Source organism: Vespula vulgaris, chromosome 25 (genome assembly GCF_905475345.1).
Source record: "Vespula vulgaris chromosome 25, iyVesVulg1.1, whole genome shotgun sequence".
Lineage (NCBI taxonomy): Eukaryota > Metazoa > Arthropoda > Insecta > Hymenoptera > Vespidae > Vespula > Vespula vulgaris.
In genome coordinates, this window is record NC_066610.1 from 1,548,886 (window position 1) to 1,568,529 (window position 19,644).

The window sequence follows — 19,644 nt, forward strand, 5'->3', positions numbered from 1 at the left end:
TGTTTCTAATCTCATCCCTCAACTATTAATAAGAAAAAATATTTGAAGAAGTACTGTCAATTTGTTAAAATCGTTCATGAATCTCTATTTGGGTTCATACGTTTTTAATAGCTTGGCTATTATAACAAACAAATGGATCCATCGCTTTTTTAATAACTGTCAATTTGTTAGATTAATTCAAGTTCTATAGAATTGTTTAAATATCAGTGATATCTCAGTTAAGTACACAATAGAGAAGTAGTACATTTCCAACAATTAATTGGGGTGTCTATTTAAACCTAGTTAACAGTCTAGATTTCGATTCTAATAATACGAAAATGTTTCTAATCTCATCCCTCAACTATTAATAAGAAAAAATATTTGAAGAAGTACTGTCAATTTGTTAAAATCGTTCATGAATCTCTATTTGGGTTCATACGTTTTTAATAGCTTGGCTATTATAACAAACAAATGGATTCATCGCTTTTTTAATAACTGTCAATTTGTTAGATTAATTCAAGTTCTATAGAATTGTTTAAATATCAGTGATATCTCAGTTAAGTACACAATAGAGAAGTAGTACATTTCCAACAATCAATTGGGCTGTCTATTTAAACCTAGTTAACAGTCTAGATTTCGATTCTAATAATACGAAAATGTTTCTAATCTCATCCCTCAACTATTAATAAGAAAAAATATTTGAAGAAGTACTGTCAATTTGTTAAAATCGTTCATGAATCTCTATTTGGGTTCATACGTTTTTAATAGCTTGGCTATTATAACAAACAAATGGATCCATCGCTTTTTTAATAACTGTCAATTTGTTAGATTAATTCAAGTTCTATAGAATTGTTTAAATATCAGTGATATCTCAGTTAAGTACACAATAGAGAAGTAGTACATTTCCAACAATTAATTGGGGTGTCTATTTAAACCTAGTTAACAGTCTAGATTTCGATTCTAATAATACGAAAACGTTTCTAATCTCATTCCTCAGCTATTAATAAGAAAAATATTGGATTAAGAATTGTCAGTATGTACGTTTATAATCCAGACATATGGAGCAAATTTAAAATAGTTGAATCGATGGATATATTTATACCTTGCATGCTGCTTCGATCGTTTTGCAGAGAGCACCACTGCTAGGCTCACAGTTGAAGACATGTGCGATGAAAAGATCTTGGGCTGTATGCATGATGAAAGCGCATTGTTTAACGTTACGACCAATACCAAGGAAGGACAAGTAACGAACTCGACATTCGGTGATCAACTTGTCATCCTACGAATATAAATCAATTTTCTTAATCATCTAACAATCAATTGTACTTTACTTATTATTATATTATTATTATTACGGATAAAAAATTTGTTGTTGCGGATTATTTACGAAAACAACAACAACAACAATAACAACAACAACCATGACAACAACAACAACAACAACGATAACGACAACGACAAAAAGAGAAAAAAAGATCACTTACGTTTGGTGTGAGTATAGAGATCATGCTAGGTGCTACTGCAACGTTAACGTTTCTCCATTGATTCAATGGTGTGTTTGATACGATATGATCTATCGCATCATTTAACACTTCCATACCAGTTGCCGAAGTGACCTGCATCGAGCCAAGATATTGTGCCTTTAATACTTTCTTTGGTTCTTCCATTGGCGTTGGAAATGATTGTGCTGCAATAATAAACAATTGTTCCATCTATTTTTGTTTTCTTTTGACAACCAAAGTTTTTGTTGTCGTTTCTTTTTTCTTTTTTTTTTTATTAATTGTAAAGGTTACTCACTGACTAGGGCCTGTCCGTTTCTGTGAAAACGTCGATGTTCAGTTGGTAAATTCGTCGGTCTCGTCGCCAGGCTCGTTCGACCATTGATATCAACAGGCTTAGCTAGATTCTGATGTTGCGATCGTTCGATCATGATCTTCTTACATATGTCACGAAGAGTATTTGCGATCGTACGTGCTGGGATGTCGCAACGGAACACGTGACACATGTGCTTTCGAGTTGACCTGTCTCTTGCTACATAAGCAAAGTCCCTTTGACAAATTTAAACAGTTGATTAATTAATTGCTCCTTTTTTACTCATTTGTTTTGTTTTGTTTTGTTTTGTTTTGTTTAATTGTTAATATTTAAGTTTGTCGTAAGATTGTGAAAAGAGTTTGATTCAGATAGAGTTCAATGTCGATCAATATTTACCTCTCACTGTTGGGTTCGTCCAAAGATTTTTGAATTGGACATGTAACAAATGTTTATTGATTAATATCAATGAATTTTATAGGGATTTTGATTACTGCTAGTTCTTTTTTTTTTGTTTTTTTTTTATTATTATTATTGTTGTTATTGCTACTGTCGTTGTTGTTATTGTTGTTGTTATTGTTGTTGTTGTCGTCGTTGATAACTTACCGGCAGTGATCTCTTCCAACACCCCAAACTCTGACTGTATGAATTGGCTGAGTGTTCAGTACCGTCAGATTCTCTGGATCTATTAGTTTTAGGGCTCCCTCGTCTAGGTCCATGAACAAATCCTTTCCCTGAAATGTTTAAACAAATTTCAATTTATAAATTTCTATTATTTGTTTTTTCAATTTCCTTTCCATTTTTTTTTCTTTTTTTTTTTTACTAATTTCAACAATCACAGCGCGAGATCGAGTTGGTTAAACACCTAAATTTTCGTGACGATAGCATTTGTTGAAATTATTAATAATCCAAATTTTGCAATTTTCCAAAATCTGTTTTAATCTTTGAACATTCGAAACGCGAAAAGATCTGCCAAGTTTCTTGAAACATCGACAATTTTCAAGTTTCAAAATCCATTGCAATTTTCAAACGAACGATATTCGAATCTGTTGCAATTTACAAATCAAACAATCGCAATTTACGAAATCTACGGAATCCACGAAAACCTGCAACGTGTTGCAATCTTAGAAAGTCGCGGTGGTCTACGAATCGATATACAAGAATTACTTCAATTTTTTTTTCTTCCAAAAAAAATTGCAATTGTACGAATTAACGAAAAATTGCAATTTACGAACTACAAAAAATTAATAATATTACGAGAACGCGATCATTAAATTTACAAATTGAGAAACCTCGATGTCAATGAACCTTGGCGAATCGACGAATAGAAAAATTGATTGAAATTTAATTGAAAAAAAAAAATAAAAAAATAAAAAGATTAAAACAAAAAAAATTTCGTTCGACAATCAACTAGAACTAAGATAGTCGAACAAATGGCGAAGAGAAATAAAAAAGAAACTTACATCACCCCATCGTCCAACGACGTCGAGTAGATCGTTTCTACCGAGTGATAGATCAACGATGCATTTGTTAACCGCTTTGCTAGATCTTTCAGGTGTTAGATCTTCTTCAGCGATTTCAGTCCAGCCTAACGATCGTACAGCGAATCTAATCGGCTTGTCCCTACCTTCAGAATCAGCTCTGGCTGGATAGCTTCTTCGTCTGTTTAATGAAATTTTTAATAACAAAAGAAACATTTTTTTTAATAACCAAGTTAATCGATAAACAATTACTAACTAAAAAAATATTGTTCTTACTTAAGTGCTAGTTCGACCTTCCTTTTGTTCTCCAATTCCTGATCAAGAGCCGAGCTTGTGTTGCTACGTGTTACGGTGTTAACCATACCACCAAGACCATGAAAATTATTTATCTGTAATAATATGAACAAATTTTTGAATCGTATGATCACGTTTGTAAAAAAAAAAAAAAGAAAAAATGTACAGAATTTTGTAACAGAGTCTCTCATTACAAATCGTTCGTTTGTCCATTGACCTAGTCCGCAGCCCTTATCAAAAAAAAAAAAAAAAGAAAGAAATACCAATTGAAAACTCACGCTGTCGTTGTCCTTGACCAAGCTTCTACGATTCTCAGTTTTGTTATGCAACGGTGCTTCAGGCGGTTCCCTTTGAATGTTTCCACTTTTAACGTGCCAGTAGTAAGGACCGTTTTCGTCTGGAAAGGCAAAAACAGAAAAAAATATAAAAAAAAAATATAAAAAATGAAAAAAGAAGAGTATTCGTTAGAGATCTAGATCTAAAAAAAGTCTTCCAACCTAGTCAAAAAAAAAAGAAAAGAAAAAAATGGAGAGAGAAAAGAAAAACGAAAAAATGAAAACTAAGGTACCTTCGTGCTTTTGCCAACCGGGTGGCAAGTTTTCATCCTTGTCCTCGGAATCGTTCGTGTCAACTTCGTTCGGTGCCTTGTCTTGAACATTATTCTGCAATGCGGAATTGTTTTTTTGATCCTTTGGCTGTCTCCGTTTAACAGGTACAGCGTAGAGCTCGCTGTTCAAGCCACCCTCGACATGTGGTACACCACCCATCTCTGTTGTTTCGTTATCGGCTTTCTCGCAATAACTGAAATATTGAACCACAGTATATATAACTGTGTATTTGTCAGTATTTAGTTCAGTATAATAGTTTGCAGAAAAGAACACGCGCCGATCGGATCGTTTTTAAACCGGTTCCGGTTCGTTTCCAACATTTTTTTCTTACACTATATATATATATATATATATATATAATATATATATATGTGTGTATGTGTGTATAAATGTATTCAGGCACCCTTGCTGTGGAAATCGATCGGACCAATCAACGCCAAGCTAAGGCAAATATATATTTGAATCGATCAAAATTCATAAAACACACAAATTACAAAACAAGGCTGATTACTACATTACTATGCGGTATATACTGGTAGACAGGGATAGGCTATTGGGTTTCGATCTTGTGACTATTTTTAGGTTAGGTTTTCTTTTTTTTAGCTGGGGGAGGGCAAAAAGGGTGTGGAATTGTTGGGTGTATTATCTTTTTTTTGTTCTTTTCTTCTCATCGATCAATCACAATATAAAATCTCATATTTAACGAGCTACGTCACATCAACGATTGCATTTGTTTATAGTCAACGCCGCAACGCCATCTAGCATCAAATTTACGAACTAATTTTTAATTAGTACGAGACTCAAGGCAATGCATTTTTACATACGTATGTATATATGTATATATATATATTTTTTTTCATTATATATTTATATATATATAAATATATATATATTTTTTCTTGCACTTATATACACACACATATATATATATATGTATGAATATATGAAAAGCATATGCTGTTATTTACTGCAGCAACCAAATAGACAGACGTTGAAGCCACGTAAGGGAAATTTTCTTCGTAGCGGGTGGGTTTCGACCCAGACAATCGATATATACATATATAATATGTAAATAACAAAATACATACTACGAAAGAATATATATATATATATGTATATATATATATATACACGCACATATACACACACACACACACAAACACACACACACAATGCTCTCGATCGAAGGCAAGTACGAACAAGCTACATCGTACCTACGAAAGCTATTTACTTTGCCAGGTCAACTAAAAGCGGCGGACACTTTATTGATCCGCCTAGCTCTCGAGAAATCGATCGCTCTTTGCAAGAATGAAGAAAGAAAGAAAGAGAGAATGAAAGAAAAAAGAGATAGAGATAGAGATAGAGATAGAGATAGAGATAGAGATAGAGAGAGAGAGAGAGTTTAGAGAGGGATAGAAAGAGGAAGAGAGAGAAAGAGAGAGGTATATAAAATGAAAATAAATGTAAGTGAAAAATAAATAAATAAATAAATAAATAAATAAATAAATAAATAAATAAATAAATAAATAAATAAAGATTTAATTAGTTATATTATTTGGATTGGCCAATAACTATTGTCGTGATTCGATAATAAATATTATATATTTAAATAAAAAATTGTTTTGTAGTGTTGTAAGTGTTATTAGTTTAGTTAAGTGTTATTAATGTCGTTTAAAATTAATTTCTTATATTAATATAATATAAGAAGTTAATTTTATTAAATGTTAATGTAAATAATAATGTAAAGTTTCGTTTATTAGTGTTTGTTTAATCATATCATATTATTGTTATTAATGAAATATATTGTTGATTTATTCATTAGTGTTGTAAGTGTCTCTCTTTCTCTCCGTTTTGGTATTGTCTATTAGTACGAAATGTAACTGCAGTTATAAGATATTGACGAGTGTTTCATATTTTAATAATATTGAAAAATATTAAATTAACACTAATGATATTTCAACAATTAATTGCAATGCAAGTGTTCGTTTTCTTTTCTTTTCATTCTTTCTTTTCTTAGTGTTGCATAATTTCTTTGTCAACAAATAGTAATAGTAAAATGTCGATATATGTTAGTGTTCATTAGTGTCGTATATATTAATATTGTACAATTTTGTTTTTTTAGTATCTTCTAGTGTTAATGAAATTACTAATTAGTAAAATGGTATAATAATTTATTAGTGGTCCGTGATAATTCTTATCTCTCTTGTGATAATTCAGAAAAATATTATTATAATCCATTAGTGTTTTACTGCAATTATTTATTTTACATTTTTCGATATTGGTAAAATTATTAGTGTTTTGTAAAATCCTAAGCAATACTTATATTATAGTGTTTTATCATATCGGTAAAGTATCAGTATTATTTATTAGTGTTTTTACAACAAAGTAAATTTCTTAAATGATTTTTATAAGTGTCATATAGCATCATAAAAAACGTTACTATAGTATACTTGTTTACTAGCGTTACATGGTATAAATAAAATACTGCTATTTTTCATTAGTATTATTAGTATCGTTATAAACATTATTGTTAATTATTAGTGTTAGATTATGCGTCGATAAAATTGTAATATTTGTATTAGTGTCATTTATTATCAATTATAAACGCTACTATACACCGATTAGTGTTACAAATTAGTATCAATAAAATTCAATTATTCTTTATCTTGCCCAGTAGAAACAATGCAAGTAAAAAAAAAACATTGTTATCTGTTATTAGTGTTTCTTCTCTTGCACTAAAGAGATGACTAGTTTCTTTTTATATTCAAAATCTACCCCAACAGATTCGAATCAATTTTTGATTTATTTTCATTTATAAATATAAAAACGATACATATATATATATATATATATATATATATATATATATATGTATATATATATCAAAAATTTCGACGACACTTATTGGCCAATCACACTTATGAGAAACACTTGAAAAAAAAAATAAGCTAATGAATGAACTTAAGAATAAGTAAGAGAAAGAAAGAGATAGGTAGATAGATAAATGGAAAGAGAAAGAAAGAGATAGACAGATACAAAGCAAGCTGAATCTAATAGAAAGAAAGAGATAGAGATAGAGATAGAGATAGATAGATAGATAGATAGATAGATAGAGATAGAAAGAGAGATAGATAAAGAGAGAGAGGTACGATCGAGCTTATTCGTACGTACATTCTCGTAGCGGATTTATCCGCAGCGTTGACGGTAGATCCTGTTTGCTGGAGCAAAGAAGATCTAGGTGGTAGGATCGATGATGACGTAGACGTGGAAGGCGGCGAGGACGACGGGGACGATGGTCGAGGATTCCCGTTGAGGGTGTCGTCGACCAAAGCTGACTCCGTCACACCCTCGCTGCTGTACCTAAATCAGGTTTCGTAAACCCCAATAGAAGGATCTAATTGTCTTCTTTTCATTTTTCTTTTCTTTTTTTTTTATTTCTTCCTCATTCCTTATCGATCGATTTAATACATATATATATATTTTTTATGGATCGTTGCATTCACATCTATTTCACCCACCCACTGCAATTCTCATCGTCGAATTCTTCAATGATTTTATTCGTTGTAAATTTAATCGAAAAAAATCAAACTGAAGAAAAAACTGTTGTATAACTATTGTCGATAAATATTGTTATGGTAATTAAAAAAAAAAAAGAAGAAGAAGAGGATACGAAAGCTATAGGATCCATAGATCCATTTGTAAATCCATATGATCGTCTTACTCGATGATAATAATTCGAACAATGCTAATCGTCCCTCTAATTAAAATTCTTTTAAGATCGACGTGTTGTTTTAATTTATTTCTAACGATAGATATTATAAAATAAGAGAAATCCTACGGGATTTAATTGCCATGTTGGATTTAATTGCGTTATAATTGACGATCGACGAACGATAAGTGTCGGACAACAACAGAGACGAACACATAGTTGTTAGTACATGCTCGCGAACTTCCTGTTAAAGTAATTAAAGGGATTAACTCGATGCTTACGAGGACAGACTAAGACCAATCTAATCTTATTCTCGAAAAGACTATAATAAATTAGATCATCAAATAATTAGATCATCAAAAAATATATCGATCAGACATTTATCAGACGTATTAACTAATACATATAACACCTGATAATATTTTTTTTCGAACACTTAATATGACGATAAGTAATATTATTAAAAATTGAATTATAATTATTACAAAATTCAACGTAAATGTTAAAGTTTGTAAGATTTATAAAGTCATTTAATTATATTTCTTTTGTAAAAGAGGGGTAGATAGATAGGTAGGTAGGTAGGTAGGTAGGTAGGTAGGTAGGTAGGTAGGTACTATTAAGGGGTTCACTAGGGATGAAATTTTACACCGACCCTTTTTGCTTCCTATAGATGCAACCCTTTCTTTCTTTTTCTGTTTTCTCTTCTTCTTCTTTTTGTTCTTCGTTCGGCCTTTTTACCTATTCCTTTTCTTCTTTCGTTTCTTTAGTTTTGTTCATTTATTTTTTTTCTGTGCACCGTAGTATCGTTCTACTATGATATCGAGTTTTTTTAGCAGTGTTACTTGCATATATCATACACACCAAGTTAAATGAGACTATTTTGCAATTGGTGAGGGAAACAGGGATCTAGGGATGCAAGGAGAGTAGTGGGGAAGCATTTGGGCTACGTGAAATTGGCGATATGCCAAAAAGAGGTTTCAGGGTTGATAGAGTAAGATGGATAAAGATAGATATAGATAAGTAGAGAGTGAATGATATAGGCAGGACTTGATGATATCATCAATGCGGTTGAACCGCAGAATCGATCGATTGATCTCATTGATGATGCGGAATATAATGATTTTGAATTTGGGGTAGGCAATATTTTTTTAGAAGTCGTAAGATTAGCATGTTCCATGATAGAAATAACGAGTTGTTTCATAGTTTCATTATCAACGATGAAACCGCAGCATCGTGATACCGATTAATGATCTTATTAATCCTTCTTTGATGAGATAAACGAAAAAAAAGAAAACCCAAAATCTAACCAACGAACAAATCAATCTATTATAAACGGAATAAACCTACCTATCGTAATTCGATTTAGAGAAAATTAGTTTAGTTAAGATAAGAATCCGATGAAACTTCTTTCAACGATTTATCCATAATCGATATCGTTGACGAGTGACGTACTCCCATGTGACTTCAAACGCAGAGAAGTTAGCGTAATTAGAGGACGGTAATTAGCGCTGAGTCATAAACTCTCAAGGCCAATTGCACCGACCAAAATCGGCTGACGGGGGAGACCGCGAGTCCACCTATTATGTACGTTTACTCTCTATATACGTATATATGTATATATATACATGTATTCATACATACATATATACATGTACATATATATATATATATATGTATGTGTGGACATTTACGTCTCGTAACTTTCAGTCAGGTGTAATTAAACCCAATTAGGTCGTAAGGCGAGATACTCGCGAGGCACCTGTCCGTGTGTAGTAAATTACACCGCACGAAGCCCGTTATTTATCCCATCCTGTTGAAATCATGATATCTTTCTTTTCTTTTCTCATCTTTTTCTTTCTTCTTTTCTTCTTTTTTTCTTTTGAGTCGTTTTTGGGTAAGAGAAAGGGCGAGGATTAGGGTTTCTTGAATTTTTGGTTTTGTTTTTTTCTTGTTTGTTCATTCGTTCGTTTGATTCTTCTCTTTGTTATTTTTTTATCTCTTTTTTTTTTATTAGGATATCAAATTTAATCAAAAAAATTTATCGAAGATCCAATTGTAACAAAACTCGATCTGACATCTAATGACGAAACAAAAAGAAGAAGAAGAGAAAAAGAAAAAAACAAAAGGAAGAAAAAAGAATGCCGAAAGAAGAAAATGAAATAAAATGAAAGAAAACGAAAGAAGAATCGTCGAGAACGAAAAATTCGTCGGAAGGGAATAAGGCAGAAATGGAGGATTAATAAAGCGAAATAAAGGAGAAAGAAAAAGAAAAAGAAAAAAGAAAAAAGAAAAAGAGAAAAAGGGAAGAAAGAAGGAAAGAAAGAAATAATACGACAGGGAACGAACAGAGATCGAATACTTCGTTCAAAGGACAAGCCATTTATCGAAGCCAAATCGAAGATAGGGTCACCACGGATGAGGTTACTTAAAGAACAAAAAAAGGAACAAAAAAACCAAGAAAAAAAAAGTAAGAACGAGGAAGAAACAAAGAAAGAAAGAAAACAAAGCAAAGAAAGAAACAAAGAAACAAAAGTTGAAAGAAAGAAAGAAAGAAAGAAAAGAAAAAAAGAAAGAAAAAAGGAAAAAAAAAAAGAATAACCGTACAGAAGATATCGAGTGGTCAGAGGTGGTTAAGGTTGGGGTTCAAAGAAGGGGGTGGTTGGGTGGATCGAGTTTTAGAATGTTAGGAAGAAGGGAGACACGAGGTCTTTCTAAACGTGCAGAGAGTCAACCAGCCGATAAGACATACGCCAGTGCCGTATCTATAAAAGAGAAAACCTGAACTCTTCACTATCTCTCTCACTCTCTATCTGTTCGTATCTTTCTCTCTCTCTCTCTCTCTCTCTCTCTCTCTCTCTCTATCGTTCTATCTTTCTCTCTCTTTCTCTCTCTCTCTTAGTCATGAGGGTCGAATGGAAGGGTACGGAATGGCAGGGGTAGTTTAGGGGTGGATGGAGGGAGGCTTCGCCGGTAGTATGTATTGATCGAAGCGAAGAGAGAAGCACTCTCTCTCTCTCTCTCTCTCTCTCTCTCTCTCTCTGTTACACTCTCTGGTTCTGGCTCACTTCCTACGGACGCCCACGTACACCCTCTTTTGCTTTCTCCATACAATTCTCTTTTCTTTCCTTTTTCTTTTTTTATCTTTTTGTTTCTTTTCTTTTTTTATTCTTCCGTTCTTTTACTTCTTCTTATTTTTCTTATTCTTTTTTTTTTCATAATTTTTGTTGTTCTTTCTCTCTCTTCTCTCCATCTTTATTTCTACCTCTATCTATCTTTCCCTGTCTGTCTGTCTGTCTGTCTGTCTGTCTATTTGTCTGTCTATTTTTTTTCTTTTTTTGTTTTTGATTCTTCTTTTCTGTCTGTCTGCCTGCTCGTTCGTTTTTATTGTGTTTCTTTTCTTTTATTTATTTTCTTTCCTCTTTATTTTATATCTTTCTTTCTTCATTTCGTTCGAAGGTTTCTTTTCATCAGATGAGAAAGATAGATAGAAAGAAAGAAAGAGAGAGAGAGAGAGAGAGAAAGGTGAGATGGGCCAGATTAACACCCAACAAATTGCATCGTTAGCCCGATTTTACGAACCGTGCCAAATTTTATCTGATAATTTTTGTATTATACTCTTCCTAGCTTTCTATTTGGTTATGGGCGTGATACGAAGAGGGATGATGATTTGTTCTGACGCATCGTGACGATTCTTTTCTTTTACGGATGTTGCATTGAAATGAAATTTTTCTACTGGTTCTTATTGATATGAATTAGAGTACGATATATACATATAATAATAATAATAATTATTATTATTATTATTATCATTATTTAGTTTAATAAACTTGATATTTCCTTGCTTTGTTATATTTTAATAAGAATTGTTATTATTATTATTATTATTATTATTATTATTATTATTTTTTATAATTATTTGATTTAATGAACTTGATATTTTATAACTTTGTCATTTTTACATAAAAATTATTATTATTATTATTATTATTATTATTATTTATATTCATAAAAATGTAGTAAATATACAGTTGTTAGAAATTAATTAGAATTTTTGTTTTTTATTCTCTGAATATGTTCTATATAATTTATATTCGTAAAAATGTCGTAAATATAAAGTTGTTAGAAATTAATTAGAATTTGTGTTTTTTATTCCGTAAAAATGTTTAATGAGTACTTAACAACGTCTTAAATCGAAATACCTTCGCAATCTTTTTCTCCTCGTTCGCATTCATACGTCTCGCAAATTAGTTTCATTAGAAATTAATTAGGATGATTATACCTTTTTTCTTTTCGTTTTTCTCTTCTTCGAAAATGTTTCAGACGCATATAACAATCTCTCACGTTGAAACATTTTTGCAAATATTTTCTCTTTACTTACGAACACGTAATATTTCAACAAATTAGTTTCGTTAGAAATTAATTAGAATTTTTCTTATTACATGAATACTATGTGTAATGCTTCGTAATTATTTGCAACTTTTTTCTTTTTTCTTTTGACGGTCGACATATGTAATAATACAAACGATTAACGCATATAGATAATTATTAATTTTATTATTGATTGAAAAATTGTAAAAAACAATAATATAATAATGATCCAATCATTTTAAACGAAGAAATTCATTGGTAATAGATCTGATTTTTTTCTATCTTTCTTTTTTTTCTTTCTTTTTCTTTCTTTTTCCTTAAGAATCGAATATCAACAAGGTATAAAATTTAAATGAATATTGAAAAGAACAAGGGAGAATCGAAAAAGAAGTTAGATATAAATTAGAATAATAAACGTGTTCGATTCGAAGCACGTACGAAATTCGTTCGCCAAACGAGCACACGATGTGTCCCTTCTCGCTTTTGATCGCGTTTTATCGCATAAGTTAGATTAAAATCTTAGAAGAGGGAGAGAAGATGAGAGTCCTTTCCTTCAACACCCACACCACTTCTCCCCACTTCTCCAACCCTTCAAAAAGAAAAAGAAAAAAATATGACGAGAGAAATTAGGGGGGGGGGGGATAAAGGGGAAGGGATTGAGACGATTTCAGAGTTTCGTATATTAAAAAAGAAAAAGGATAAAGTGATCGTAAAGGTAACGATCAAAGAGAGACAGATAGAATGTATGAGACAGAGAGAGAGATATAAAATGAATGAAAATTCATTTGAATTAATTAAAGATAATATAAAACGAAGTATATATTAGAAAGAAAAGAAAAGATAATCTAAAAAGAATCTAAAAGAAATCTTAGAAATAGAAAAGATGTTAGAAGATATATGAAATATATTAGTAATGAAAGAGACAAAATTCTTAGACAATGTATTAGAAATAGAAGAATAATTAGATAAATATCGAAAAAAAGTGTCATTAGAATAATATCAGAAATAGATAAATCGTTAGAGAATTCTTAGAAGCGAGGGAAAATAGTCAGAAATAGGAATAGGAAATATTAGAAAATATTAGAAATGAAAGAGTCTACGAAAATTACGAAAAGGAATTACAAACAAAAGGCATTAGAAAAAATATTAGGAATGGAAAAGAAATCGTTAGAAAAGTGTTAGAAATAGAAAAAAGTCTCGTGGATTCGATGAATTAGATAGACGAAAACAGAGAACTCCCTCTTCAGGAAGAAAAGAAAATATTTTCTACTCGTTAACGAACGAGTATATTAGAAGCCGGTACTTTTATCGTTCCCATGGGTATCCTATAACTACGAGAAAAGGACAGAAATAAAAAATAATGTAAGAATTCCCAAGGATTCCATAGAATGTCTTTTTCTCTCTCTCCTTTCCTTCACGTTTCTTTTTTCTTTTTTTTTTCTTTTTTAACCAATATACTTCTCTATTCTTTTTCTATTCTTGACCTTCCTTTCTTTTCTCTTACGAAAGACTAATCGAATAGCACACGTCATCTCTCTCTCTCTCTCTCTCTCTCTCTCTCTCTCTCTCTTTCTTTTTCTTTCTCGCTTTTTTCTTTTCGTCTATTTATAGACACTATTACAAAGAACGCTGTTACTATAACATAAAATTTTATAACTTAAAAGGAAACCACCTTCGACATTCTCCTCTTCGTAATCCTTTTGCTTGATCTGATAAAAAAGTATGAGAAGGAAAGAAAGAGAGAGAGAGAGAAGAAAGAAGAAAGAAAATAACGAAGGAAAAAAAAATTTTTGCGTAACAATAAAAAGAAATTGACTTTTATCCTTTACGCGTATTAACTCATAAAGATATTTATATGATAATTATGACGCCAAGGTCACCCTATATACCATTTCGTAACTATCGGTTTCATCTTAATTACGTCTGCTTAATATGTCTCTCTTTTCTTTTTCTATATATACTCACACACACACACACGTACACACGTATTTTTAAGGGTGACTTTTCGTAAGATATTTTTATGAAACAGAGAAAAAACAAAAGAAAGAATACAGTCGATCAATCCGACCAATGGCAAAGCAGCACGTTTGATTCGACTCACCTATCGTCCATCTTACTTTTTGTACTTTTTACTGCGAAAGAGAAAAAAAAAGAAGAAAAAGAAAAAGAGAATAAAAGAGAAATGATCGAGTAAAGGAACAAAAAAAAAACGTTGATACAGAGGTTGAGATAGTCTATAATTTAGGTGCTCGTAGAAGAAAAGTAAAGGCGAATAGGTACGGTAATGGTGATACCACGTGACACATTTCTAGGTTAGCTATCTCTCTCCCTCTTTCCCTTTCTCTCTCTTTCTTTCTCTGGAACATTGAGAAATTACTTGGACCAGACATCGTTGAACAAAGTCGCGATGAGTCACATGCACGCGCACGCTGTTCGATCATAAATCCTTGAAATGGAATCTTTCTCCTTTCCCTTACGTCCCAACACCACCCCTCATCAACCCTATAACCATTCCTCCCTACTTTCTTTTTCTTTTTCTTTTTCTTTTTCTTTTTCTTTTTCTTTTTCTTCTTCTTCTTAGTTCTTGCAGTAATTTCTATAGAACGTAATCGGTGATCCGCAAAAACATAAGTCTTATCATCTCTTTTTCTAATGGCTTATTTTTAATATATATATAGATTTTTTCATAGGTATGTATGTGTGTGTGTATGAGAGAGAGAGAGAGAGAGAGAGAGAGAGAGATTAAAATGGAGTGTCACTCGACATAACGATATACCATTATATCATAGCTAATAACATTTTTTCATTACATACGAATACGAAATCGTCGATCTCGAGATGATCGCAGTGGTTCTCAAAGATAAATAATTTTGTTTTTACGGTATGAATGAAGAAGTACTTTGTGATTCGTGAAAGTTTTAAATGTTCGTTTCGTACGATGTTAAATCGACGATTAATTCGTTATAAATAGAAATTAGATTGAAAGTATCAAACTAAGAATTTGCAGTGATTCTCAAATCTGTTAACAATATTTCTTTAATTGGAATAAAACCGATGTTCTTCTTGGTTAATATAAAAGATTCCTTCTTGATTGGACAGTAAGATCAAGTCGAAATTTTAAGAAGAAATAACAATCTGATTCTCAATCATCGTCCAAACAAATTATTTTTCTCGTGTTTCAAACAAAACCTTTTGATATTTCATTGATAATTTCATGAACGTAAATTCGAACTGTACATACGTGTTAAGTCGTAAATTTTAAATTAAAGAAATCAATGATGCTCAATCATTGTTGAATTTGTTTTGTTTAGAATAAAAACAATTTTGTGAATAATTTGAAAAAAAAATGGAGGAAGACGATTAACTAAAATTATTTCTATCTTTTTTCTTTTGAAACACTGTGATATCCATTTGGAGTGGGTGGAGGATAACTAAAAGAAAGACAGAGAGAGAGAGAGAGAGAGAGAGAGAGAGAGAAATATCTGTACACCTGCTGTTATCTTAGTGCACGAAGAGGAGAAGTTCTATTACCATTAGCGCACCTAATGCTTTCCGGGTGTTAATGGAAAGCAGAGACGTTCGAAACTGTGTGCATTAGACGACCCCTCCTCTCTCCTACCTAGTGAAAATCGTCAGGGATCTGGATATTACGTAGATCGTAAAGTCAGTTACGTTAAACGATCCGAGACACTTCCTAATTAAATATTACCTATTATAAAGGAAGAGAGAGAAAACGAAAAAAGGAGAAAAAAAACATAGAGAAAGGTAAAAAGAAAATTTTATCCAATTTCAAATTATACGTCGTGTCTTTTACTCTCTCTCTCTCTCTCTATCTCTTTTTCTCTATTTCTATCTCTGTTTCTCTCTATCTTTCTCTACCTTATTATTTCATTTTTTTACTTTTTTTTTGTTTTGTTTTTACTTTCATCCATTTTCCAGCTCTCCTTTTTGTTCGTTTCTTTTTTTATTTTTATATCAATCATTTGAGGTAATTTCTCTTGCTTCTTGTTCTTCTACTTTTTTTGATTGAATTTAATTTAATTCAATTTTTTTATTTTCGTATCGAAAGCGCCGATAATTTTGTAATGACTTACGTGTAATTAAAATATGAAAATAATTGTTTCGGTAATGTTATTTAAATTTTGTCGAGCGTATTGAAATTGCATTGTGGACGAGTTGTTAATCGGTAATTATTGAATTATTACAAATTATCGATCATTAACAATTTATTTAGTTTTATATATATATATATATATATATATATATATATATATATATCTATATATATGTGCGTGTCTACAAAATATAAAAAATTTTGCTTTTCCAATTATTCTTCATTTCAATGAAAAAATTTTCCACGTTTCGTTTAATCAACAGAAATCCAAATTTATATTCGGACTCAATGAATTAATCTTTTTCTCTTTTTTTTTTTCACTTTTTTCATTTTCTCCTTCTCTCTCTTTTTTTCCTGCGCCATCTCGATCGAAAAATTGAGATCCTTATATTTTCGAACGTTTGACGATACTTTCATGCGAGTCACGAACTAGAAGTCTTTTTTTGGTTTCATCACGAGTCGTTGAACGAAATAATACCGTTTTCTATCTCTATATCTATCTCTCTTACTCTTTCTCTCTCTCTTTCTCTCTCTCTTTCTCTCTTTCTTTCTTTCGGTTTCAACAACGTTTGATCTTTCTCCTAGAAAATTCGAATTTTTGATGGCCGGCCACGTCTCTCGTCGTCGTTCACTTCAAAGCTGAAAGAGACAGAAAAAGAGAGAGAGAGAGAGAGGAGGAGAGGGGATGGAGAGAGAGAGAGAGAGAGAGAGAGAGAGAGAGAGGGAAAGGAACAAGCTTTTTCTCATTGTTTCCAGACGATATGAGAAAGTATAAAAAGAGATAGAAAGAGATAAACTATGAAATGTTCAAACGTGAAAATAAAAAAAAAGAATAAAATAAAATTGAAAAAAAAATGAAATAAAAAAAGAGAGAGAGGGAGAGATGGTAGTCTAATTTTAGACGTGAGATTTTTAAGATCAACGAGTTCAATGAATTCGACAATCGACAAATTTTTTTTATATTTGTGATTAATTGAATAATTAAATATGTTATTATTATTATTATTGTTATTGTTATTATTATTATCATTACTCAAGATTGTCTTTATTTTTTAAAATTAGATGTCGGAATTTTTAATAAATCGTTTATATTAAAAAAAGAAAAAGAAAATAAATAAATAAATAAATAAAATAAAATCTAATCTAAACTAATCTTTTTAATAATGAAATATCGTTGGAACTTTTAACAAATAAAGGAAGAGGAAATTAAATGATCTTTTATTTTTTTTTGTGATAATGAAAAATTTTCATCATCATAAATCCCTTTTTTTCGTTAATAAATTCATAAATCATATATTTATAAAATTATTAACGTATAATTACGTTAATAAATTTATAAAGATTAATAATAACAATAATAATAATTCATTAAATCTATAAAAGATAATGACAATAATAACGATTCCAAAAAATTAATAACAACAACAACAACAATAATAATAATCACAATCATAATTGACAAAATTACAAAATACAAAACTGTACAAATTATATTACAAATTACTATATCAACGATAACAATAACGATCAGTCGCCTATCGAAATTTATCAAATAGGAAAAGATTAAAACGCGTATAACTAAAAAAGAAAGATGCAAATAAAAAAAAAAAAAGAAAAAGAAAAAAAAATAGCCGTCCGAGGAATACGTTTCCTTTTGAATATTCAACAACGCGGAATAGATTTTTCTACGAGAAAAAAAATGTTCCTTTCCTTAAATTAGAAGGGCATCGATCTAACACGTTTCTGATGTAGAATTTCGTAAGGAAAGGGAGACCACTGAGAAACGATCAAAGGAAGGAACACGGAGATTGGTTGAGGGAACACGTCAGGCAAACTTAAAAGAAAAAGAGACTCTGAGAGAGACAGAGAGACACATACACACACATAGAGAAAGAGAAAGAGAGAGAGAGGGAGAGTGAGATCAGACGCGTGAAGTGGATTCTAATTTTAGAAGGTAGGATCGTGTTCGTCTGCCGATGATAGTCGGGCACGGGGAGAAAGTGAATCAAGGTACGTCACGATTGAAGAATATTTCCAAGGTCCTTGACTTTTTCTCCATCTCTCTCTCTCTCTCTCTCTCTCTCTCTCTGGTTTTTTTCTCTTTTTTTTTCTCTCTCTCTCTTTCACTCTGTCTCTCTTTGTGATTTTCTGTTCTACTTAATTTCTTTTTTTTTTTTTGATCTTTTGGATCATCTTTTATTTTTTTTTTGTAAATTCATACGCGAGTAATTTTTCGTTGAGAATTTTCTTCTCGTTTTCTTCTTCTTCTTCTTCTTCTTATTTTTTGTTTTGTTTTGTTTCGTTTCTTTTTTCTGTTCTTTCCTTCTCTCTCTCTATCTCTCTTTCTGGTTCACCCTCTTGCTTTTTTTTTCTTCTTCTTTTCTTCTTTCGTCGCTCGATTTTTCTTTTTTGACACTGTAATGCAGATCTCGAATTTTGTTCGTCGTTTTTAAATATCTGGTATAAGTTTTTTTTTCTATCTTCGTTTGTTCTTGTAGAGGTTATTCTTTTTTCCTTTTTCTTCTAATTTAGCTCGTCGAGTAATTTCTTTTACTTCGATTATATTCTTTCGATACTACTTTTCTTCTAGCCCTTCCCTTTCTTCTCTTTTTCCTGTTTTTTTTTTTTAATTGTAACTCCTTCGAAGCTCCTACGATCTTTCTTTTTATATTTCCAATCAGTGTTTCGTCTTGTTTCTTTCCGTTCGTTTCACCGATTAATTTTTATTTCAATCTTACGTACAATTTCACTCTTCTTTTTCTACTTTATTCGCTCGTTCGTTTTCTTCACTAAATAAATTTTATATCTTTTTATTAAATTTAATCTTTTTATTTTTATTAAAAAAAAAAAAAAAAGAAAAAGAAAGAAAGTGTCGTAGGTCTAACTCTAAAATCCGATTTCAATGGCGACGAGACACGATTAACGAGGTATTGAACGATGAAGTGATTAAGTGTTTCTAAAAAAAAGAGTGAAACAGAAAGAGAGAGAGAGAGAAAGTACTTTGACAAGTGCAAACGTGAAGTACTCCAGAGAGCATTCGGCTTTAATTAACGATTGTCGCAAAACCAGAATGGCGTCAAGTGGTGTGAGAAGGAGGAAGAGTGAACGAAAAGAGTAAGACAGAGAAACGTGATAAGATCGTGAAAAAAAAAAAAGACAGAGAAAGACAGATATATAAACATACAGACAGACAAAAATTATGATATGTGACAAGTTACTCCTTCAAACTCATCGGTGTGATTCGATCAGATCTATAAAACGTCAAATCGTTCCACCATTAAT

General features: G+C 31.1%; 1 protein-coding gene across 11 annotated transcripts in view; it reads right to left on the reverse strand.

The window, feature by feature from the left end:
• Positions 1 to 19,644, reverse strand: part of LOC127072341 (protein Fe65 homolog) — a 141,108-nt gene that overhangs the window by 3,623 nt on the left and 117,841 nt on the right. For 10 of the 11 annotated variants that reach the window (XR_007785348.1, XR_007785347.1, XM_051012703.1 and 7 more), the window contains 9 exons: positions 7,343 to 7,531; positions 4,132 to 4,364; positions 3,842 to 3,960; positions 3,546 to 3,658; positions 3,252 to 3,450; positions 2,395 to 2,522; positions 1,777 to 2,027; positions 1,464 to 1,666; positions 1,082 to 1,258 (listed from right to left, as the gene is read on the reverse strand). Coding sequence is in view for 9 of the 11 variants with exons in the window: in XM_051012703.1 (XP_050868660.1) it covers positions 1,082 to 1,258; positions 1,464 to 1,666; positions 1,777 to 2,027; positions 2,395 to 2,522; positions 3,252 to 3,450; positions 3,546 to 3,658; positions 3,842 to 3,960; positions 4,132 to 4,364; positions 7,343 to 7,531 (1,612 nt within the window). In the remaining 2 variants the exon portion in view is untranslated. The remainder of the gene's footprint in view (positions 1 to 1,081; positions 1,259 to 1,463; positions 1,667 to 1,776; positions 2,028 to 2,394; positions 2,523 to 3,251; positions 3,451 to 3,545; positions 3,659 to 3,841; positions 3,961 to 4,131; positions 4,365 to 7,342; positions 7,532 to 19,644) is intronic. The other variant, XM_051012704.1, reaches the window with a different exon arrangement.